The 25,809-nt window shown below is 43.5% G+C and overlaps 1 protein-coding gene across 1 annotated transcript in view; it reads right to left on the reverse strand.

Moving 5' to 3' along the window:
- Positions 1–25,446, reverse strand: part of cdhr2 (cadherin related family member 2) — a 122,345-nt gene extending 96,899 nt beyond the window's left edge. Inside the window, exons 1-3 of the mRNA XM_067996362.1 lie at positions 25,358–25,446; positions 6,243–6,303; positions 5,207–5,278 (exon numbers count right to left, since the gene is read on the reverse strand). Coding sequence (XP_067852463.1) covers positions 5,207–5,278; positions 6,243–6,300 — 130 coding nt within the window. The 5' untranslated portion in view covers positions 6,301–6,303; positions 25,358–25,446. The remainder of the gene's footprint in view (positions 1–5,206; positions 5,279–6,242; positions 6,304–25,357) is intronic.
- Positions 25,447–25,809: the final 363 nt, after the last annotated feature.

Consider the following 25,809-nt stretch of genomic DNA (forward strand, 5'->3'; position numbering starts at 1 on the left):
TAAGGAATGTGCTTACCCTGAACCCTGGTTAACACACTTTTGAAGGCCTCCCACTTACCAGACGTCCCTTTGCCTGCCAACAGACTCTCCCAATCAACTTCTGAAAGTTCCTGTCTAATACCATCAAAATTGGCCTTTCCCCAATTTAGAATTTTAACTTTTGGGCCAGACCTATCATTTTCCATAGCTATCTTAAAACTAATGGAATTATGATCACTGGTCCCAAAGTGATCCCTCACTAACACTTCTGTCACCTGCCCTTCCTTATTTCCCAGGAGGAGGTCAAGTTTTGCCCCCTCTCTAGTCAGGCCATCCACATACTGAATGAGAAATTCCTCCTGAATACCCTCAACAAATTTCTCTCCATCCAAGCCCCTAATGCTATGGCTGTCCCAGTCAATGTTGGGAACGTTAAAGTCCCCTACTATTACCACCCTATTTTTCTTGCAGCTGTCTGTAATCTCCTTACATATTTGCTCCTCAATTTCCCGTTGACTATTTGGGGGTCTGTAGTACAATCCTATCAAAGTGATCTCTCCCTTCTTATTTTTCAGTTCTACCCATATAGACTCCATGGGCGAACCCTCGGATATATCCTCTCTCACTACTGCCGTGATGTTCTCCCTAATCAAGAAAGCAACTCCCCCTCCTCTCTTACCTCCTGCTCTATCTTTCCTATAGCATCTGTACCCTGGAACACTGAGCTGCCAGTCCTGCCCCTCCCTTAGCCATGTTTCAGTAATAGCTATAACATCCCAGTCCCATGTACCCATCCATGCCCTGAGTTCATCTACCTTGCCCATCAGACTTCTTGCATTGAAATAAATGCAGTTTAATCTAGACTTCCCTTGGTCTTTGCCCTGCTTTCTCAGACCATCTGTCCGGTCATGTTTTGTACACTCTCCCTTACTGCCTTTTGTTTCTGTCACCACTTTACTTCCCACTGATTTCCTGCATCGGTTCTCATCCCCCTGCCACATTAGTTTAAACCCTCCCCAACAGCACTAGCAAACACTCCCCCTAGGACATTGGTTCCAGTCCTGCCCAGATGCAGACCGTCCAATTTGTACTGGTTCCAACTCCCCCAGAACCGGTTCCAATGTCCCAGGAATTTGAATCCCTCCCTCTGGCACCATCTCTCAAGCCACGTATTCATCCTAGCTATCCTGTCATTCCTACTCTGACTAGCCTGTGGCACTGGTAGCAATCCTGAGATGACTACCTTTGAGGTCCTACTTTTTAATTTAACTCCTAACTCCCTAAATTCAGCTTGTAGGACCTTATCCCGTTTTTTACCTATATCGTTGGTACCTATATGCACCACGACAACTGGCCGTTCACCCTCCCCCTCCAGAATGCCCTGCAGCCGCCCCGAGACATCCCTGACCCTTGCACCAGGGAGGCAACATACCATCCTGGAGTCTCGGTTGCGTCCGCAGAAACGCCTGTCTATTCCCCTTACAATCGAGTCCCCTATCACTATAGCTCTGCCACTCTTTTTCCTGCCCTCCTGTGCAGCAGAGCCAGCCATGGTGCCATGAACCTGGCCGCTGCCACCTTCCCCTGGTGAGCCATCTCCCACAACAGTATCCAAAACGGTGTACCTGTTTGAGAGGGGGATGGCCACTGCACTACCTGCCTGCACCTCTTACTCTGCCTGGTGGTCACCCATTCACTTCCTGCCTGTACTCCCCTTACCTGCGGTGTGACCAACTCGCTAAACGTCCTGCCTCTAATTGATATACTGCTGCCCCTAATTGATATACTGCTGCGAGAAGGGAGGGAAATGCAGTACAGGTGCAGCTTTTAAAAGGCTGTAGCCAGTTAAAGGGGCTCAGCCATTTAAAAAAGCAGCATAGAATGCCAGATGGTTCAAGGTGTAGCAGCTTGCAGGGGGGATGGGGGGTCAGGTGTCAGCAGAAGCAATAGCTCCCAGGTTTTTAAATGCATCTGTGGAGGTGTTGCTGGATGAAATCAGAACCAGTGGGAAGAAACTCTTGGGCACCGAGAGCAGAAGATCCCATAAGAGGGTCGTTCAAGCTGTCTGGAGGGAGGTGGCAGAGGCAGTGAGTGCAATCACCACCACCGCAAGTGTTAGAAATTGGATAGCCAAGTGGTGAAGGACAGAATACTAGAGCCTAGGGCATGATTTTAGCCCAGGGGTGGAGGGGTTTCCCGGGTGTCTTTACGATTTTGACGTTAAGGGCGTCGTTTTTTTCTTTTTTGCCGGTTTCCCACCCGACAGGCCAGCCCGATTGACAGGCTGGCTCTCAGTCAGCTGGGAGAAGAGCCAGGAAGAAAACGTGTTCAGGTAAGTGTTAGATGGCGGGGGGGGGGGGGGTCATCGAGGTGGAAGTGAAGTCCACTGGGGACTGGGGGTCACCGGGGGTCATCGGGAAGCTGTCATCAGGGGAGTCAGCGGTCGCCGAGGAGGGGGGTCAGTCGTCGGAGGGAGCTGTTATCGGGGTTGTGATCGGGAGTCATCGCGGGGTCGGGGAACATAGAATTAACCAATCCTCAATCCATGCTAATCCCCCCCAACCCCACGAGCCCTTATCTTGTGTAACAACCTTTTATGTGGCACTTTATCAATTGCCTTTTGAAAATCCAAATATACTACGTCCACTGGTTCCCCTTCATCTACTCTAATAGTTACATCCTCAAAAAACTCTAATAAATTTGTCAAACATGATTTCCCTTTCATAAAACCGTATTGACTCTGCCTAATCATATTATGATTTCTAAGTGCCCTGTTACCATTTCCTTAATAATGGATTCCAGCATTTTCCCGACAACCAATGTCAGGCTAACAGGTCTGCAGTTCTTTGTTTTGTCTCTCCATCCTTTCTTGAATAGTGGGGTTATGTTTGCGACCTTCCAATCCACTAGGATTATTCTAGAATCTAGGGAATTTTGGAAGATCATATCCAATGCATCCACTATCTCTGCAGCCATCTCTTTTAGAACCCTAGGATGTAGGCCATCATGTCCAGGGGATTTATCAGCTTTTGGTCCCATTAGTTTCTCCAGTACTTTTTCTCTACTGATATTAATTACTTTAACTTCCTCACTCTCATTAGACCCTTGCTTCCCCATTATTTTTGGTATGCTTTTTGGGTCTTCTACTGTGAAGACAGGAACAAAATATTTGTTTGAGGTCTCTGCCATTTCCATATAATTTCTCCTGTCTCAGCCTCTAAGGGAGCAACATTTACTTTTGCTGCTCTCTTTCTTTTTACATACTTGTAGAAGCTCTTACAATCCGTTTTTCTATTTCTTGCTAGTTTACTTTCATATTCTATTTTCTTCCTTTTTATCAATTATTTGGTCATCCTTTGCTGGTTTCTAAAACTCTCCCAATCCTCAGGCTTACTACTCTTCTTTGCAACATTATAAGCCTCTACTTTTAATTTAATACTATTCTTAACTTCTTTAGTTAGCCACAGATGAATCACTTTTCCCATTTTCTCAATGGAATGTATATTCATTGAGAATATTGAAATATTCTTTAAGTGTTTGCCATTGCTTATCTACTGTCATATCTTTTAATCTAATTTCCCAATCTACCTTAGCCAACTTGCCCCTCATACCTATGTAAATGGCTTTATTTAAGTTTAAGACTCTAGTTTCTGTCTTAAGTACGTCACTCTCAAACTCAATGTGAAATTCTATCATATTATGATCACTCTTCCCCAGAGGATCCTTTACTGTGAGATTACTAATTAACCCTGTCTCATTGCACAAGATCTAAAATAGCCTGTTCCCTGGTTGGTTGGTTCCATGACGTATTGTTCTTGCTAATATATATGCTCTACCATTCATACACCTGTACTCAACTCGTCATCTCTCATACTTTTTCTCTATCAGCATATGGATATCAGGAAACTCTCTTATGCAAAGGGTAACCTTTGCAAACACTTACGTACCATCATTACCCAAAATCACTCTGGCAACTCACAAGGGCTTCTGCTAATCTTCAAGGACACTTCATTTAAAGGGACAATGTATTTCCACCTCTCCAACTTGGGGGAAGTGTCCATGCCACACATATTTTAATATTGTTATCTCTCCCTCCAAAGGAAAGCACATCAGAAGAGGTGCCTTGCAAGAAGAGACCAGCCACTCCAATAACCACCCAGATACTTACAAAAACACAGCCACTGCAACTTCCACATCTGCAATTCCTACCTCTTCCTCACCAACCCCGTCATGGAATCTTAACTGTGCAAGCACCAGTACAGAGCTACCCACTCGGGAGGAAGGAGTTAGTGAGTGAGAAAGTTTTAACTGGGTGTAGCATTGAGTGCTAGTGAGAATGAAGACCTTGGAGTAGAAGAGAGGGAGAGTGCTGGTCCTCCATGGAGGGGCGACAAACGAGCTGAGGAGTTTAGCGATCCAGACCTCAATTGTCCAGGCTGCAAAAGAGCTATGATTAGGGAGCATTGATCTCATGTGAAGGCAGTAGAAACAGTTTCCATGTATGATTGAGATGATGGACAAGTGGGAGGAGTTCACTACCCACATCTGCAACATATTGAAGGAAGTGTCTCACGAACTGCAGAACACCCTGGAGAGAGTCCAGGAGATTTCTGCTGCAACAAGGAATCAGGAGTAGGTACTAAGGACATTGGTGGCTTATGGAGTGGCAGCTACCACAGCTTAAATTGATGCCTTCAGGGTCAACCTGAGCACTATACTTGCACAGTTGGGACTATGTGGTCTGTAATGCCATCAACACATATCACCTCTGGGCCTGTGCCCAGCAAGCAATGGTCGCAGGAGTCACTGTCTCTACAGAGAATGGCACTAAGCCTGCTGCCATAAGGCCTCCGCCAATGCCTTCACCTGAGAGAGTCTCAGACATGGGCCTGGCACCCCTTGCCACTGCAAGGGAATGGCTGCTGGAAACCAGCCGTGATCTATCTCGAGAGTATTTTGATATAAGACAAAGAAAGAACCAATTGATCTTAACAGTTTTGCCTAGACAATGTATGCATTATATCTATATACAGTATGGCAGTAAAGTAAATGTTACTGTCAGATTAGTGGGTCCCTTGTCAAAACACAGAACTAGAAGGTTTTGTAAGAGAATATAAAAGCCAAAGTAACATAATCAAATATATTTATGAACATACCAAGGTAGCTGTCTTTTTATGAAGTAAAACTGATTTGTGCCAACATAAATAGTTTGCAATAGTGATCTTACCTATCATTGTGTCTTCATTGACGTCTATAACCGTCATATTGGAGCTGAATTTTGGTTCAAAATTGGCTGAAGCTAAAATAAACAAAAACATGGATCATCTGCCCGAGTTATTACTTCAAGGCAAAACAAAAGAAAAATATACAAACTGACTAACTGCTGCTGTTGTGGTCAGTATGGAACTGACTCACACCTGAAGATGATAACTGATCACAGATTTCTATAATGGAGATTCCATATAATACATTGGCCTGGAAATTTGTTTGCGACCGTCTTCTGGCGCAAATCAAGCGGTAGCAACAACTGCCATGCATGAACTGATGGGCGAGAGAACCATGTGATATTGGTCCTCTTGCACCATCAGGAGGCGACCAGCATACCACGGATACTAGTCGCGCCCCAAGAGGCAGTTCACTGATCTCAGAAAGGAGCACAGTCGACTGGTTGGGACACTGGCCAAGGGCCTACAGTAAGTCCAGGAGGAGGGGGGATGCGATCGGTGGGGGGGGGGGGGGGCGGCGGCAATGGCCCGCAGTTTTAATGTGGAGCCAAGAGGAACATTCCTGCTCCTTATGACTCCACATTCAGGTAGGTATTAAAAACTTACCTTTGTGTTTATTCCACAGCCTCCAGCAGTCCCTTTAAGGACCGCTGTTTAGGCTGCTGTAGAAGCTGACCTGTCAGATGTTGTTCAGCGCACGCTCCGATGGGTTTTTGCCCATTATAGAAGGGTCCTACAACAGGCACAGGGCCCTTCTTTGCATATTTAAATTGGGCCAACGCTGCTTTCAGAAGGCCACCAGCGGCCAGCTGCCACCGCATTTCAAGCGCGACAATGGACTCTTCAGCATCTGCACTCAGCATTCAATTTCAAGACAATTTCATTTATAAAGAGCTATTTATATCATTTCCAAAGACACCAAGCACTGAGATTCTCCGGTCTACTGGCTACACAACATCACTAAATTGCTCTACAGTACTTTATATTTATAGAAACAATATAATTCTATAAGTTCCCAACTTAAATTTAAGATCATACCTTTCAGAAATAGAAGAAAAACTAAAAGGAGAGTGGATAATATTTTTTGTGATGACATCTTCTGCAAAAAAAATTAAAATATTTAGGCAATTGGTAACTGAGCAACAAAGATTAATAGTTATATTCACTTTTATGCATTTCATGTATTGTAACTCTAAAATTATTTTTACATAATGTAAAATTTAAAACCAGTGTTTGACTTAAGTATCGTTTGAACAATCCAATAAGTCATTTCACCTTTAACCTAAAGAGGTTAGGAAAGAAGTCAAAAAAACAATTAGGAAAGCAAAGAGGAACTATCAAATTAAATTATCAAGGAATACAAAATGAAATAGTAAAGTATTCCACAGACACATAAATTACAAAGGAAAAATCAGTATAGGGATAGGGCCACTAAGGGATACACACGATAAACTCACAGGCAATGACAGCGAAATGGCAGAATTATTAAATAATTACTTTGCTTCAGTATTTACTAGGGAAACTAACAAGGTGGGCAAGACATTAGAAGAAGAAATCCAAATAGACATAAAAACATTTAAGATAGAAAGCTGGTAGATAATTGATAAACTAATCAAACTTAAGAGAGGATAAAAACCCTGGTCTGGATGGATGGCATCCGTGAATATTAAAAGAAGTTAGGAAAAAGACAGCAGAGGCACTATTACATATACATAAAAATTCATTAGAAACGGGAATAGTGCCAGAGAACTGGCAGACAGCAAATGTGATTCCTATATTTAAAAAGTGTGATAGAAGGGGGGCTAAATTTGGCCGTGTAGCACTCGTTGTTTCAGCGCTACATGGCCTCTCCAACATCCAAGATGGCGTCTTGGATTGGCACGCACGTTTCCAGCATGACATGCGCCAGACGCCATCTTGAGTATAGGAGTTAGCACAGGCACAGATAATGAACACTGGGATCATGTAAAGTAGGGAGAAAATAGCTTCAATCAGTGTGCAACGCTGATTTAAAGCGATAGACACCATTTTGGGTAGTCCCAAACGCTCAACTCAACGCACAGTCGCAACCCCAACCATCTGAACGTGTCTTAGAGTGCCTGAAGGACCCCCCCACCAGCGCTATTTAAAGGGACCAAGCAGGATTTACAGGTTAGTTGCTGGATTATTGCTTCTGGCTGCCGAGACATTGGTAACTGTTTTTGGAGGTCTCCTACACTTGAATACTAGGACGCGGGGACATAGCCTAACATTTAGATCCAGGACGTGCAGGAGTGAAGTTAGGAAATGCTTCTACACGCAAAGGGGGGAGACGTTTGGAACGCTCGTCTGCAGACAGCAGTTGTGAAGGTTAAATCTGAGATTAATAGATTTCTGTGAACCAAGGGTATTAAGGGACATGGGGCTAAGGCGTGTATATGGAGTTAGGTCACAGGTCCACCATGATCTCATTGAATGGCAGAACAGGCTCGACAGGCTAAATGCCACTCACTTGCTGTCTTTTGATATGCGCCACCTTCTTCTGCAAGAAAGCGAGACGTGTGTCTGGGTGATGTGCCTGTCATGGTTGAATAGCTGCCAGTGTGTGTGGCCTGTGAGTTGTGGGTGGGCGGCTTGAAACTATGGTAATGTGTAAGGGTGAGAGAAAGCATCCCGTTGGAAGAGTTGAGTACTGATGGAAAGAGTTTGTTGGTATGTGGCTGATGGGGGGTGTAGTGCGTGGTGCAGTTGGTAGGAGACACCACTTCACAGTTGACCTCACTCACCCGGACCACTCATGTCAAAGCATTGAACTTCTTCCTGCACTGCATCCATGTTCATGATGCTGTGCGCCTGGCATTAACTTTGTCCCCCACTGCCTCCCACTGCCTTTTGAGTGTATGTCTGGAGGGTTCTTGCCCCCCCCCACCCCCCACTGCAGAAATAGGATGTCCCTCCTTCTGTCCACTCTTGCACCAAGGTCTCTAGTGCATTAGCAGAGAACCTTAGTGCATGCATTTTCACAGGCCTGGTACCAACTCAGATTGGCAGATTAGTGAGGTCTGGTGTGCAGATTGGAGGATGTGGGATTTGGTAGTGCGCTACCTTTATTCAATGTTTTAACATAACTCATCAGTGTGTAACCATAGGGATGGGACCTGCATCTGTGTTTTACGTGTACGATGTCTGATCCCCCTTCAGACTCCGTGCAGACAGTAGACTGTTATTTTCAGCAAATAGCAGGTACCAGCTACCTTTAAGAGATTTCTATTCAATATCCTCCCTTTAAGAGATTGAGCTCCCTCTGGTGGTGGAAAGTGTGAATTGCATTGATTCCACGTGCAAGGCCTGGAATGGAACGCTGATTGTAGGAAAGTCCTCAGGTGGGCCGAAACTTGTGTCCTGCCTGCACAGGGACCATTGGGCGTGGGGTAATAGCACATCACGCTACCTACCCCCAAAAACGGCCCCTATCCAATTTTCCCCCCAAGAAGTCCAGGGAACTATAGACCAGTTAGCTTAATGTCGATGGCAAGAAAGGTAATGGAATCTTTACTCAAAGATGCAATTAAAAAAATCTAGAGAACATAAATATAATGAAGAGTTGTCAGCACGAATTTCAGAAGGGAATGTCATGCTTGACCAACCTTATTGAATTCTTTGAAGAAGTAACAAAAAGAGTAGACAAGGGTAATGTAGTAGATGTAATATATTTGGATTTCCAAAAGGCCTTCGATAAGGTACCACGTTGTAGATTCATGACTAAGGTCAGAGCATGTGGAGTCAGGGGACCTATAGCATAATGGATAGAAAGTTGGCTACAAAACAGAAAACAGAGAGTAGGGGTTAAGAGTAGCTACTCAGACTGGCAAAAGATGGGAAGTGGTGTTCCACAGGGATTGTTGTTGGGACCACTGTTGTTCTCAATTTACATTAACGACTTGGATTCGGGAATCGGAAGTATTTAATTTCAAAATTTGCGGACGACATCAAATTGGGGGCATAGTTAATACAAAGGAAGAAGGCGTCAAAATACAAGAGGACATTAATAAACTTGCAGAATGGGCATGTAATTGGCAAATGAATTTCAATATAGACAAGTGTGAGGTAGTACATTTTGGTAGGAAGAATAAGGAGGCCACATACTACTTGGATAACAAGAGACTAAATAGGATAGATGAGCAACGGGATCCAGGGGTGTAGATACACAAATCACTAAAAGTAGCGACACAGGTTTATAAAGCCCTAAAAAGGCAAATCAAGCACTAGGATTCATTTCTAGAGGGATAGAATTGAAAAGCAGAGAAGTTATGTTAAACTTGTATAGAACCTTGGTTAGACCACACTTGGAGTACTGTGCACAGTTCTGGTATCCATATTATAGAAAAGATATAGGAGGCACTGGAGAAAGTGTAAAAAAGATTCACAAGGATGATACCAGAACTGAGAGGATATACTTATCAAGAAAGGCTGAACAGCTGGAGCTCTATTCTCTAGAAAAGAGAAGGCTTAGGGGTGACCTGATAGAGATCTTTAAGATTAATGAAAGGGTTTGATAAGGAAGATGTAGAGAAAATGTTTCCACTTGTGGGGGATTCAAAACGAGAGGTCTTAAATTTTTTTTTATTCATTCAGGGGATGTGAGCATCACTGGCAAAGTAAGCATTTGTTGCCCATCCCTAATTGCCCTTGAGAAAGTGGTAGTGAGTTGCCTTCTTGAACCGTTGCAGTCCGCGTGGTGAAGGTTCTCCCTCAGAGCTGTTAGGTAGGGAGTTCCAGGATTTTGACCCAGTGACGATGAAGGAACGGCGATATATTTCCAAGTCGGGATGGTGTGTGACTTGGAGGGGAATATGCAGGTGGTGTTGTTCCCATGTCCCTGCTGCCCTTGTCCTTCTAGGTGGTAGAGGTCGCAGGTTTGGGAGGTGCTGTCGAAGAAGCCTTGGCGAGTTGCTGCAGTGCATCCTGTAGTTGGTACACACTGCAGCTACGGTGCGTCAGTGGTGAAGGGAGTGAATATTTAGGGTGATGGATGGGTGCCAATCAAGCGGGCTGCTTTGTCTTGGATGGTGTCGAGCTTCTTGAGTGTTGTTGGAGCTGCACTCATCCAGGCAAGTGGAGAGTATTCCATCAGACTCCTGACTTGTGCCTTGTAGATGGTGGAAAGGCTTTGGGGAGTCAGGAGGTGAGTCACTCGCCGCAGAATACCCAGCCTCTGACCTGCTCTTGTAGCCACAGTATTTATGTGGCTGGTCCAGTTAAGTTTCTGGTCAATGGTGACCCCCAGGATGTTGATGGTGGGGGATTCGGCGATGGTAATGCCGTTGACTGTCAAGGGGAGGCGGATTTGTCCTGCTTTTTATGGACAGGACATACCAGGACAATTTCCCACATTGTCAGGTAGATGTTAGTTTTGTAGCTGTACTGTAACACTTTGGCAGGAGGTGCAGCTAGTTACTAATAAATCCAATAGAGAATTCAAGAGAAACTTCTTTACCCAAAGAGTGGTAAGAGTTTGGAACACGCTGCCTCAAGGAGTATTGGAGGCAAATAGCATAGATGCATTTAAGGGGAAGCTAGATAAGCACATGAGGGAGAAAGGAATAGAAAGGTATCCTGATAGGGTTAGATGAAGTAGGGAGGCAGGAGGCTCGTGTGGAGCATAAACACTGGCATCGACCAGTTGGGCCGAATAGCCTGTTTCTGTGCTGTAGTTTTGATGTAATTCGATGTAGTTAACAAATATATCATCCTTTGGACAATGAGAAGTATAGTATGAGAAGTATAATTTTTGTAGGATTTTTGGCGCTCATTCAACAATTCTAGAGTACCTATTAAATATTTGTTGCATATTTCAAAATTACATCTGTACAAAACAATACTGTTATAAATTCGAATCTGCCATAGATACTTTCTCAGTGGTAGCAATTGCTCCCAGAAGCAGTCTGTACACCTTTATGGGAATTGACGTACACTGCCCTATATCTACTTATACGATAGCATGGCCCAGGGGTGTAACAATAGTATCCTCTTGAGATCCAAAATGGATATTTCTGCTTTTCACATGGTTGATTCTCCAGTCTCTTCAAAGGCAGACCAAGTGAACATTTGGAGAGACAAGGCCAGATACAAATTATCAAGATGCTTTATTTCACAGCAAATGAACATACAGAAATCAGTTATGATCAGATCCTCTTAGTTCAGTCAATACAACTGTTTTTGCATGATAATACAAAGTAATGATATCCCTACCCTCCCCCACATCTGCAGGTCAACTGGCTTGACTTAAAATAGTGTCTGGCTACTGGTCCTCCATTCGACCATCTTACAGCCTTTGCTGCTCGTTTTCCTCACAGCATTCTGTTTCAAAAACTTTAAGAACAACCTTAAGAAATTCAACCTTGTTTCACCTGTTTATTGGACAAAACAATAAGGCTGGAGGGACGAATTTCGGGTCGCGATCTCTCACGACCAATCTCCACGGAAGTGCACTGGCTGCCAAATTGGAAGCCAGCTAATTCTAAATGTGCAGGGTGCCTGCCTGAAACAGGCGTTAGACACCTTGGATATTAAAATCGGGGTCCTTCGACGGTTTTAGGATCCCAGTGTAAAATTAGTTGAGAGAAAGGGCGGAGCATGTGCCATGCATCCTCCGCCCAGTTATTCCAGATCTTAAGTAGCCTAATTAGCGGTCCTTAAAGGGACAGCTGGAGCGGCCACAAAAAGATAAGCAAATTTTTTAATACTTTTAGGAGTCCTTCTCCTGGCTTCACAAAATGCGGGCTGCTGCTCAGCATCAGAGCCGGCTGAAATTCCTTTGGCCCCGACTGGCAAGCTGCATTGGGACGCCAAATTGTCATCTACAGCTCACTGGTTTCATGCACATGATGCCCAATTTTAAAGGGCCTCAGGCCGACATCTTTGGGTACGCGTCGCATCGTACTGCCCATTTCACGCCAGAAACTAACGTGAGTTGAATTTCTCCCCTGAATTTCTCCCTTTAAGGACTACCTGTTAGGCCGCACATGGACCTGATTGTCCTGAGTGCAGCCGGCACTGGGTGACTGAATTTCTAAGCCCTCAAGTCTGCAGAAAGAGGAGGCATTAGATATCATAGGCAGATGGACAGAAGAAACTGTAGGAGAGGGTGACGATATAGACAAAATGGTTGGTAAAGGCTGGGCAAGGCTTATCATATAAGAAGATAAGAAATAGGGGCAGGAATAGACCATAAGGGCCCCTCAAGCCTGCTCCGCCATTCAATAAGATCATGGCTGATCTTCTACCTCAACTCCACTTTCCAACAGTGCGAGGTCATTGCAATACTTTAAGAAAGTATAAGACATGTAGTTTCGGTGTCTTGTACTTTCTTAAAGTATTGCAATGCCCTCGCACTCACTTGCTATTTCTTTAAGGACAAATGACACCGTGTACATAGCTAAAAAAGTTTGTCTGTATTTCACATCATAGGAGGTGCATTGGAGGAAAAGACCAGCCATTCTGAGAAACACATGATTACTTCCAGATCAACAGCTGCTGCCACGCTCTCACCAATTCCACCCTGGCATCTTACATATACAAGCACCAGTACAAAGACACCCACTCACAAGGAATTTAGACAGGCAGAAGGGTTGTCACTGGGAAGTTCACAAAGCACTAGTTGGAATGAGGACCTGGGAATGGAAGAGAGGGAGAGTAGCATTCCTCCATGAAGGGTGGAGAAATGACTGTCCTAAGCCGAGGAGCCCAGGAACCCAGTCTTCAAAAGAACAATGAGTCGAGAGCATCAATCTCACATGCAGGCAGTGGAGATAGTTTTCACGCACTATGGGTGGCTTGGTGGCACCCACACCCAGGAGTCCATGTCTTCTGCCTTTAATTTCCTCAAAAGGGCTTCGAGGTCTGAATCAGTGAAGTTCTGCGTTCTTCTCTGCATTGGTGCCATGCTCTGCTGCCCTCTGGGCACAGATGGTGCCTGTGAAATCAGAATTCTATACAAGTATAACAATACTGCTAAGACATGCAGTGAATTTATTTGATAGTGAATTGAAAGAGCCAAGCACTGTTGCTCTTTTGCCCATTTGTCCCCATCTGTTGCTGTTGAGTGCAGGCTGAACTATGTCTTAAAAAGTTGCACAGAAGTTTCGATGTAGTTCAGTTACTTAGACACATTTTACACTGGTTTTACGCCGAAGCCTACATCAATGGGAATGCAAATAAGCAGACCCAGGAAAGACACAGGTAACTTTTTCGAGAGGGCACCGTAATTTTTTTTAGAAAGAGGCAACATCGGTGGTGTAAGTCACTTCAAGAAACTTCGAGGCCTTTATTTCTTTCTCTCTCTCTCTCTGACTACCTTAACAGTGAGGAAAAAAATTCAACTGTGAAAAGAAGCTTAAAGCTACAGATCTCCACGCACCGCTACTATAAAAAGCAGCAAGAGCGATAAAAGAAACACTTACAAACATCTACTGACAATCCTGACCCATCAGGAGTGCTAATTTACATTGTTAGGAAACACTCCCAATGGATTCAGAGCTTCCTATGATGTTCTCTTTCAAGCAGAGTACAACGCATTTCCATAGCAACTGCCTGACCTAAATGTTCTGCTGGTGTTTTTCAAACACTTCAACACTTTAGAGGATTTTAATAAGCAATTTTGAATAATAGCTAAAAATTACATCCACACATTTTCTATGAATTCTTTGGAACATTTTCTGTGTCTTCGAACGTACATTTTAGAGTATATAAGATTTCAAAGAGAGTTGGAAGTTTTAATGTAAATTCTTTAGAATGTTTTGATAAAATTGGGAGAACATGTTATATTAAATGCTGAAAACTGATCTGGGTCTCACTCCTCAATGAAAAACAGTTCCAGAAACAGTACTGATGGTTCCTTCATGAGGTGTTCAGTTTATAACGGTATCACACGTCACTATAGGTAACGCTATAGTCTGACCTCGTGTCCAGAGGATAGAATGTTCCCATTTCAGTTAGTGCAGCATATAAAAGCCTTGTGAGGTAAACTGTTCCTGAGTATGTCTAACACAAATCAGTTATTTTATCTGAGTAGCTAAAATGCAATCAGCTGTGTGGGAACAGTAGGCAATGAGTAAGATCATGGCGAGGCAGAAGGAATATGATCTGTTAAGATGTTGGTGCATGGGGTGCAGCATGACCAAGCAGAGAGGGAGAAAAATGAGAGAATGTAGACAAAAAGATACCACAATCTGCTCTGAATGTTATTGGGTTTTTTTTGTTACATTGTTGGTTTGAGGAGGTGCCCTTTACAGTTCCTGATTTTTCCACCATTCAGGGTCACAAAACACAAATATAGGCTTACTGATGTGTGAACAACAACAAATAAAGTACTCGGCCGATGTACACTGTGCACCATTAGAACCATGATACACAAATGAGTTCAATTAAAATGTGTACAATAATGCAAATTGTGCACACTAAGGATTGATAATTTGTTTTGTATTCGTTCATGGGATGTGGGCGTCACTGGCGAGGCCAGCATTTATTGTCCATCCCTAATTGACCTTCAGAAGGTGGTGGTGAGCCGCCTTCTTGAACCGCTGCAGTCCGTGTGGTGTAGGTTCTCCCACAGTGCTGTTAGGAAGGGAGTTGCAGGATTTTGACCCAACGACGATGAATGAACGGCGATATATTTCCAAGTTGGGATGGTGTGTGACTTGGAGGGGATCGTGCAGGTGGTGTTGTTCCCATATACCTGCTGCCCTTGTTCATCTAGGTGGTAGAGGTCGCGGGTTTGGGAGGTGCTGTCGAAGAAGCCTTGGCGAGTTGTTGCAGTGCATCCTGTGGATGGTACACATTGCAGCCACATTGCACCGGTGGTGAAGGGAGTGAATATTTAGGGTTGTGGATGGGGTACCAATCAAGCGGGCTGCTTTGTCCTGGATGGTGTCGAGCTCCTTCAGTATTGTTGGAGCTGCACTCATCCAGGCAAGTGGAGAGCATTCCATCACACTCCTGACTTGTGCCTTGTAGATGGTGGAAAAGCTTTGGGGAGTCAGGAGGTGAGTCACTCGCCGCAGAATACCCAACCTCTGACCTGCTCTTGTAGCCACTGTATTTATAGGGCTGGTCCAGTTAAGTTTCTGGTCAATGGTAACCCCCAGGATGTTGATGGTGGGGGATTCGGCGATGGTAATGCCATTGAATGTCAAGGGGAGGTGGTTAGACTCTCTCTTGTTGGAGATGGTCATTGCCTGACACTTGTCTGGTGCGAATGTTACTTGCCACTTATCAGCCCAAGCCTTGATGTTGTCCAGGTCTTGCTGCATGCAGGCACGGACTGCTTCATTATCTGAGGGGTTGTGAATGGAACTATACACTGTGCAATCATCAGCGAACAGCCCCGTTTCTGACCTTATGATGGAGAGAAGGTCATTGATGAAGCAGCTGAAGATGGTTGGGCCTAGGACACTGCCCTGAGGAGCTCCTGAAGCAACGTCCTGGAGCTGAGATGACTGGCCTCCAACAACCACTACCATCTTCCTTTGTGCAAGGTATGACTCCAGCCACTGGAGAGTTTTCCCCCTGATTCCCATTGACTTCAATTTTACTAGGGCTCCTTGGTGCCACACTCGGTCAAATGCTGCCTTGATGTCAAGGGCAGTCACTCTCATCTCACCTCTGGAATTCAGCTCTTTGGTCCATGTTTGGACCAAGGCTGTAATGAGGTCTGGAGCCGAGTGGTCCTGACGGAACCCAAACTGAGCATTGGTGAGCAGGTTATTGGTGAGTAAGTGCTGCTTGATAGCACTGTCAACGACACTTTCCATCACTTTGCTGATGATTGAGAGTAGACTGATGGGATGGTATTTGGCTGGATTGGATTTGTCCTGCTTTTTGTGGACAGGACATACCTGGGCAATTTTCCACATTGTTGGGTAGATGCTAGTGTTGTAGCTATACTTGAACAGTTTGGCTAGAGGCGTGGCTAGTTCTGGAGCACAAGTCTTCAGCACTACAGCAAGGATGATGTCGGGGTACCATAGCCTTTGCTGTATCCAGTGCACTCAGTCGTTTCTTGATATCACGTGGAGTGAATCGAATTGGCTGAAGACTGGCTTCTGTGATGGTGGGGATATGGGGAGGAGGCCAAGATGGATCATCCACTCGGCACTTCTGGCTGAAAATGGTTGCAAATGCTTCAGCCTTGTCCTTTGCACTCACATGCTGGACTCCGCCATCATTGAGGCTGGGGATGTTTACAGAGCCTCCTCCCGTTTAATTGTCCACCACCATTCACGACTGGATGTGGCAGGACTGCAGAGCTTTGATCTGATCCATTGGTTGTGGAATTGCTTAGCTGTCTATAGCATGTTGTTTCTGCTGTTTAGCTTGCATCTAGTCCTGAGTTGTAGCTTCACCAGGTTGGTACCTTATTTTTAGATATGCCTGGTGCTGCTCCTGGCATGCTTTTCTACACTCCTCATTGAACCAGGGTTGATCCCCTGGCTTGTTGGTAATGGTGAAGTGAGGAATATGCTGGGCCATGAGGTTACAGATTGTGCTGGAATACAATTCTGCTCACTGCTGATGGTCCACAGCACCCCATGGATGCCCAGTTTTGCAACTGCTAGATCTGTTCTGAATCTATCCCATTTCGCACGGTGGTAGGGCCGCACAACACGTTGGATGGTGTCCTCTGTGCGAAGACGGGACTTCAATCTCCATGAGGACTGTGTGGTGGTAATGCCTACCAATACTGTCATGGACAGATGCATCTGCGACAGGTAGATTGGTGAGGACGAGTTCTAGTGGGTTTTTCCCTCATGTTGGTTTGCTCACCATCCTGCCGCAGGCCCGGTCTGGCAGCTATGTCCTTCAGAACTCGGCCAGCAGTGGTGCTACCAAGTCACTCTTGATGATGGACATTGAAGTCCCCCACCCAGAGTACATTCTGTGCCCTTGCTACCATCAGTGCTTCCATCCAAGTGGTGCTCAACATGGAGGAGGACTGATTCATCAGCTGAGGGAGGACATTAGGTGGTAATCAGCAGGAGGTTTCCTTACCCATGTTTGGGCTGATGCCAAGAGGTCCAGGGGTCAACGTTGAGGACTCCCAGGCCCACTCCCTCCTGACTATATATCACTGTACCGCCATCTCTGGTCGGTCTGTCCAGCTGGTGGGACAGGGCATACTCGGGGATGGTGGTGGAAGAGTCTGGGACATTGGCTGAAAGGTATGATTCCGTGAGTATAGCTGTATCAGGCGGTTGCTTGATTAGTCTGTGGGACAGCTCTCCCAATTTTGGCACAAGTCCCCAGATGTTAGAGAGGAGGACTTTGCAGGGTTGATTGGGCTTGGTTTGCCTTTGTCATGTCCAGTGGTTCGTCCAGTTTTTTTCTTATTATGACTTTTTTTAAGCATGATTGTACAACTGAGTAGCTTGCTAGGCCATTTCAGAAGGCAATTAAGAATCAACCACATTGCTATGGTCTGGAGTCACATATAGGCCAGACCAGGTAAGGACAGCAGGTTTCCTTCCCTAAAGGGCATTAGTGAACCAGATGGATTTTTACGACAATCCGGTAGATTCATGGCTACCATTACTGATACTAGTTTTTTTAATTCCAGATTTTATTTAATTAATTGAATTTAAATTCCCCAGCTACCATGGAGGGATTTGAACTCATGACTCCAGATTATTAGTCCAGTAACATAACCACTGTGCTACCGTACCCGTGTACATGATGCCCCAACAGATAAAGAAATATCCTTGAATTTGAACATTGGTTATAAAATTCTGACTAAAATGGTAACTAGGTGTATAGCACTCATCCAGAGACTATTTATCAGAATCAGGTTGTCTTATAGGAAAACATTCTGTAGATAATTCAACAAGAAACCGGCAGGAAATTTAAAGTTTGAAGGATTTTGAAAGTGAAATACCATTGTTGGAGTGGATTAGGATTTTTCACTTGGATCCTATATTTATTTTTACATATTACAAACTGGAATAGGTAAATGTCTATGTTCACTGTTTAAGTGGTACCTTACTTTATTACAATATTCAGTGAGTTTATTTTTGCACTTTTCCTTTAGGTTGTTACACTCTCTCCCTGATACTTTTAATGTTATGGATAAACCTTTTCCTTTAGTCCCACCAGAACTAGAGAATAAGTTGCTGCCTATCTATTCTTTGTACTATTTGTAGCTCACTAATAAAGTTATCGTAGCCAATCATTTCCAAATCAGTCCCTGAATTCCTAAATGAGCCATTCTTGTTTGAACCTTTGTACCAGTGTTAAATATGCAGCATTGAAGAGACATTTGCCTTCCAGAGATAAGACTGTACTATCAGGCAGTCAGGAATGTAGTCAAATGACATTTTAAAGTGCAGTTTGTTGGCAATTTAGAAATAGATCTTGTCAATGGATAAACACAGCCTCAATCAAACTAAATTAATGTAAAGTCCTTGCATAACCCATTAACCCTCTCAGTGATAGTAGCACAAACTATTTGATAATATTAACCAATATGCCTTGTCATTCTTTTTTTGTTCCATTAATGTAACTGTACACTTTGTGACTGGAACTACAAACAAGAATAGCAATTCATTTGGCATTTTAGACAAAGCAAGTCAATTAATCTGATTCTTTTATTGGACCAGCACTGGATATTTCGGACTTTGGATCACACATGTTCCTTCATCAGGTCATTGTTTAAATATCAGCTAATTGACATCATATTTTATACCACGCATGAATATAAATATATTCTTATCATGAAGATTACATCATAGATATCACTACGAAAAAAAATAACTTTCACAGCGTTATTACTAGAATAACTGTAATCTGCATGTTCATTTATAACTAAAATATACATCAAATGTTTATCAGTTTGGTTACAGTTACCTAGCAATTGGTATAAACAGAACACATGAGCAACAATTGAATAGATCTATATCTTCACTATATGCCAAAGACCAGAATTCACTCTCAAGACTTTGATCCTCTTTAAGTGTTGGATCAGTCCATTATAGGAGATAAATTGTATCCCAGAGGATCTCATGTATTCCCCGTGTCCAAAATGAATTAATTAGCTGTACTTATTAATTAAGTGTCAGCTGTGACTCAGTGGTAGCACTCTCACCTCTGAATCAGAAGATTATGGGTTCAAGCTCCACACCAGCGACTTGAGCACATAGCCTAGGCTGACACTTCAGTGCAGTACTGAGGGAGTGCTGCACTGTTGGAATTGCCGTCTTTTGGATAAGATGTTAAACCGAGGCCCCATCAGCACTCTCAGGTGGACATAAAAGATCCCATAGCACTATTCAAAGAAGAGTAGAGGAGTTCTCACCGGGCCTCCTGGCCAATATTTATCACTCAACCAACATCACTAAAGCAGATTATCTGGTCATTTCCCCGTTGCTGTTTGTGGGACCATGCCGTGCACAAATTGGCTGCCACGTTTCCTATATTACAACAGTGACTGCACTTCAAAAGTAGTTCATTGGCTGTAAAGCTTTAGGATGTCCTGAGGTCATGGAAAGCTCTAGGCAAATGCAAGTTCTTTCTTTCTAACTCCTCTGATGACTTCATAAAAATGGAATAAGATCACAGGATAATTGTGGGTGAAGAATGCCCGTCATAGCTCATCCAACCAGAATGACCATAGGGTCCCCCAATTTCAGCATCCAATTGGTTCTTAAATTATTCCAGGGTTTTCACCTCCATTACTCTGCTCAAGAGTCCATTCCATGTGTTGAGCATCCTTTGTGTGACAAAAATCTTCCTGAGATCAGTCTATATTTGCTTTTTACATGCTTAACCCTGTTACCCCTTGTCTTACTCTTGTAATATAATTTCGACTAATTTTCTGAATTATTAACACCATCTTCAGTTGTCTCCTTTCAAGGCAGAAGAGCCCAATTTTCTCCAGTCTTTGAGACTGAGGACTCTAAGACTGGGGATCATCCATGTGGCTCTTGGCACTGTCCGCAGGGTTTGAATGTCCCTCGGTGTCCACAATACTCATGGTGTAGTCTAGAAAACTATACAGCTTGATCATGGCTTTCCCTGATTTGTACTTTATTGTTTTGGCTATATAGTTCACCATTCTATTGACTTTGTTGATTGCTGCTCTGCATTGCTTGGACATTCTGAGCATGGGGTCCACTAAGACTCCGAGGTATTTTTTTAACTTGTACCATAGCTATTTCAACATTTTTCCTGGAGTGCATGTGACATCCAATTTTCCTTCCTATGTGTCCATAATAAGATGGCAGCAAGAAAAGGTATGTAAGATTCTCAAAATTCACAGATCCCCCAAAAACTCGGAGGGAAAAAAAACCCTAAAGAAAAGGACTTTGGACTCTTTTCTAACCATTTCAGGGTGATGAAATATTGGGCTGACTCGCACACGCGCGGCACCAGGAAGCATCAACCAGGGAAAAGTACTTTTCGAGGAATCCACGTCCTTTAAGGGATTCGCTTCCTCGTAAGGGTGACTCTAAGAATTCTGGGAATTCACCTTTTCCCTGAGTATGGCCATTGACTAAAATCCTAAGGTGGAAGGATAGGTGAGAGGTCACCAGACGAATCAACAACACACACAGTGGAATGTGGGAGAATTACTGCTTTAGACATGTCTCTGTTTTAATGCAAAGCCTACAGCAGGTAGTCAACACTCAGCACTAATTCGAAAGGCAGTAGGCCATTGAAAGAGGCAACTGCTCCAGACGTGGTGGGGCCATGTCTTTGTTTTAAAGCAAAACCGATCAACACCTAGGACATTGGTTACAAAAGGAAGCCTGTGTGGCAAGCTCTACAAATCGGAATTAACAATGTCAAATCGAGAAAAATAATTGCAACATGATGAGAAACCATCAAAAGCCATCAAAGAATCTGGAGGACCTTGTAAGAACTGTTCAAACAGACATGAAGTGCCTTTTTTTTAAGTGACGAAGACCATTGTAAGAGAGGGATATAGAAGTGGAAATTCGAAACCTCGCTCTCGCTCTCTCTGGCCTGCTGGCTCTTGTGTTCTGCTTCTCTTGTTCTGCCTGTCTCTGGAAGGAGAGCAGCTTCCAGTGAAACCAACGAACGCTACATGGGAGAACCGGTCAGCCAGACCTGCAAATGCAAAGGATTGTTCAACAGCTCGGGAGGCGACAGTTCAACAAGGCGAGGGGGCAACAGAGAGAAGGTCAGCAGCTCTAGAAGCAGGCTGACACACAAGAAGAAACCAGAGCAACAGCCCCAGTGACCATCAGACACCTCGCAGCAACAAGGGCCTTACGAAACAACCAACCAAATATTGCCACCAACCAACCGGGTAATATTGGGCCACCGCGACCAAAGAAAACCAACTCGGGAGAAAACCGAAGATCTGCAAAGTTTCCACTCTAAGATCTATTCCTGACTTACCTCTGGGTGAATTACTGTCAAGAATTCATTTGGTGAGCATTATCTCTGGTCCTTTAGAGTCCAACTTAGCTAGCTAAAGTGGGATTGGGAGGGGTGAGGTATCTTTCTACTGTAATTTCCCTCGTGTGTCCCGAAGTGTTCCCGATTTTATTAGAGTGTTAAGATTGTTGTGTTGTATTTTCTCTCTTGAATAAAGATCGAAGTTTCTTGCACCAAAACTGGTTGTCTGCTGCACTTTGTCACAACCCCCAAATAAGTCCAAGGTCTAGAACCCAGCAAGTGGGAGCGATTCGAACCGCTCAGAAGTCAGAGGCGAAGCTGACACACACCACCACCCCCTACAGGTATTTGTGTGCTCCGGCTCAACTCGTCATTTAGTCCAGGTTCACAACTCATACATTTTTATTTCACTTAAAGGAGAGGTGAAGTCTGAGTGCAAGACTTTCTGTACCATAGCACAATCCATTTAAAAATGTGTGTTTTAAAAAATAATTACCACAATATATAATTTATCTTAATTTTAATTGCCATAGTTTATCTGCTACTAGAAGTGCCATTTTGTAGCATTACTTTAATCCTGAACCACTTCAATAGCATATTCAGTCAGTGTAAATCTCTAAGCAGTTCCTTTCATTTCAATGGCAGCTGGTCCATCTCACAACCTGGAGACCGATCAGACGCATCGAAGTCAGAAATAGTTAATATTGGCTGATTATGGGTACTAAAACCTACCCATACGCAAAATGTTTTTGAACAGTATCAAACTCCTTAGAACATTTGCTTTATCTACAGCACATCTGCAGGTGACACTAAGGGAGTAAACTTAACCTAACTCGCTGGGCGGGAAACCCGCAGGATTGGGTGTAACGCTGGTTTTACACCCCGCCCAGTATTACTTTCCATTGACTTCAATCGGGAGGGATATAAAACCAGCATTGCATCCGTTCCCGTTAGTTTCCTGGCAGCCGGGTTAGGTTAAAATTGCCCCCTTATTCACTCTATTTACAATCCCTTCATCAAGGTTATCAATAAATATTATGAACCAGGGTCTCAAATTTGATCCCTGGAGACATCAGCTGCTCACATCAGCCCAATTATTATTACAGTGCCTTCATTAAAAATAATGAGGGTCATGGTTTCAGAACAGATTGAAAGCCCTGGGATCCTGGCCAAACATGGTACAGGCTGGGAAATGGTTTCTATTGAAACCACTTTGGGATTTAGAGGGACATTTTCCTTCAGTGATATCAATGGACCAAGGAAGATCCTACTAAGTAGAATGATTAAGTGGCACTAGCACATGCGTTGCGTCGTAGAGTATATCTTTGTGAGAAATTTGATATTCAATTTGCAGAATAAAATTGACATTGGTGAATGTCAAACCTGATTGTAACTTCATTTTTTTGAATAAAAATATCTTCCCAACAGGCTTTCTTTCTCCCTTAAACCTGTGAACACATGGACAACACCTACTTCTAATATAGGTGGTAACATTTTGACTCAAGTATTACAGACGTGCAACAAGATATAAAGAGCTGAGAAGTGGAAGGGGGCACCAACATGCTATTGCACATGCCCAGTAATTTGTCACTGGGGGATTATGGTAGTCTTGCAGAGCAAGAGCACGAGACAATTCCATCGACTGTGGTTGGGGGGGGAACAAAAACTATGCTAAAAAAAATTGGAGAGAACCCCATAATTGCTTCAGTGGTTGTGCCTTTTAAAGTAAATTCAACACCTCCATGCTCCCAGTGGAGAGCCATTCTCAAAGGGAGTGCAGGTTGGAGAATTGAGGCTGCAATGTTCTCAGATCTATATTTCTTCAGCACAGTTTCCCCACTGGGAATGTGGGATTACTCAATTTATGCTGCACTGTGTCATTGGAACAACAATTTAGATAACAATATCAAAATACATGTGAGGATAGCTGTTTGGTGCAGAAAATGCAATATGAAATGGAAAACCCGAAGTACATGTACACAAAGGTGCTTCTCTGCAACACTTACTGGCAACAAATGTAATGCAGGAGCTCAGATAGCCATATTGCATTTAGTGTGCTTGTGGTATTTTCATTTTTGGATGTTTGAGGAAGTCATTTTGAAAAGGGCTGCTGTTCACATTTTAAACGATTGGGCAAAAATTATATGAGCCTTTATTAAGACTCAAAGTGGAAATTAAACAAATGCTGGATGGGGAGAAAGGAAGAAGTGACAGGCAAAAATGAAATGAGGCAAACCAAATATGGAGGCATGAAATGGAATCTGCGGGCAAGTGGTAGAGTTGTAACTGCCTGTTTGATGGCTGGTAAAGTGGATGTGCCTCTGCTTGAGGTGAGTGTAAGGGGGGAATGTCCTGTTTGGCACTCAAAGGCATCATCCCCAGGGGATATCAGTGCTCCATGCTTGGTAGGAGGTGCCAATTAGGCTGAACATGGAATACATTACTTGCAGGACCTGGGACAAGACATCACATTTAAGGAACCTGGCAAGGTCAAATTATACTAAAAACTAAACAACCCAAGACTGCATATCACAAAGTATTTATTGCCTGTCACCCTTTCTATATTTACTGCTCATCCATATCAAACCATCACACAACCTTTCAGCTCTTTCATTGCATTTCATGCATCCCATATGTCAGCAAGCATTGTAATAACCTGAGAATGATGACCCAGAACAAGATAACACTACACAGCACCCTACCAACATTAGCATGCAACAGGGAGGCTATACACAGCCTAGGGAATGCAGTTAGTGAGCTTGAGGAAGTAGCACTATTGAGACTGAGTGCATACATGAGGAGGAGCAAGTAGTGGTAGCAGAGAAGAAGCAGGAACGTACTGGCTGGATGGCCAAATGGCTCCCATCTCTGAGTCCTGTATTTTCTCAAATGCAGCAGTGCGGTGAAATTAGGCAGTCATGTCATGCTGCTCTTGCTCTTCAGGAAAAAATTTATGCACACAGAAATCTCCAAAATACTTGGGAGCCCTTTTTATATAAAATAACTCTTACAAATCCTACATGAAGGAGACTGTGTGGATTTTGAAATCCAAAGTGATTTTTCAGTATCAAAAGATAAACAGTCACGGGAGCTGAAAGCACACTTTGGTGCTACAATACACTGTGCTAGGGAGGGAATGGGTTGTGAAAGCAATTTCCAATTTTAGCAGGGGCCTCAGTGCTGAGTAAAGAAAAGATGCTTCTCCACAGAGAGGGGAGGAGGGAGAAAAACCATCAGATGATGCGCAAGGCCTCACAAGCCTTGAATCAAACATATCCAACAGCAGCATTCGCAGAGGTCAACAATTCGTTTACCTCACCCTCCCCATTTGGCAGGGATTGGTAAATGGTTGGGGCGGTGTTGGGGGCTAATGTGGTTAGTAAAGGGAAAAAAGGAAAAAGTCAGATGGAAAGAATTCCAGCAGTCATTTCCTATCAGGAAGAAATGGTCACTAATATATGTAACTGAGAGTGAAAGTAAATGTCTTTTACACAGGGCGTAATCCGCCAGCGATAAACTAATAATTTTCCACTAGAACACAATACATTCTGAAATAAAGTGAAAATAAATCAAATATATGCACTATTTTCAAAAAATTGTTTTCAATAATGGTAAACGACCACACCCAAACTTTTTTTGTCTTATCTTAACGTCACCAAGTTTAATAGACACCATCAAACCAGTAACAAATTATCGCAGGATAATTATGACAAAGTGTTAAATTTGTCCACAAAAATCTCAAAGCAGATGTAATTACTTACGATTTGTACTGGAGCTACCTTGTTGGTAAACCTACATTCTCATTGTTGTTTGACACTATGATGGACTTTTACTTGTTTTACTATTGAAGCAGTAGACCTTCCCACATTGTAAATGGTAATCATTAACAAATTGCAGCCAACAGGAGGTGCTCTCAATGCATGGAAACTCTTCCGTTTATAGTGTGTCAGAAAGAAGAAAAATATCATCTTTGAACCTGGCTACTTGTTATTAAACTGGATAAGAATGTCTGAAAAATATCAACATAGCACATTAATATATACAGCGCAGAAACACGAATGTATCATAGTGGATGTTATCTAATTCCTTGCATTTTTGCTGTGTATATTAACACCTGCCAGAATTGTATACGCCAGGACCTTGCTCTCTAGTTAATGAAGCAGATGCTTGTGTAGCAGAATGATTATGCTGTTGCTTCCGCCACCACGGATGC

This window comes from Heptranchias perlo, chromosome 14 (assembly GCF_035084215.1).
Source record: "Heptranchias perlo isolate sHepPer1 chromosome 14, sHepPer1.hap1, whole genome shotgun sequence".
Lineage (NCBI taxonomy): Eukaryota > Metazoa > Chordata > Chondrichthyes > Hexanchiformes > Hexanchidae > Heptranchias > Heptranchias perlo.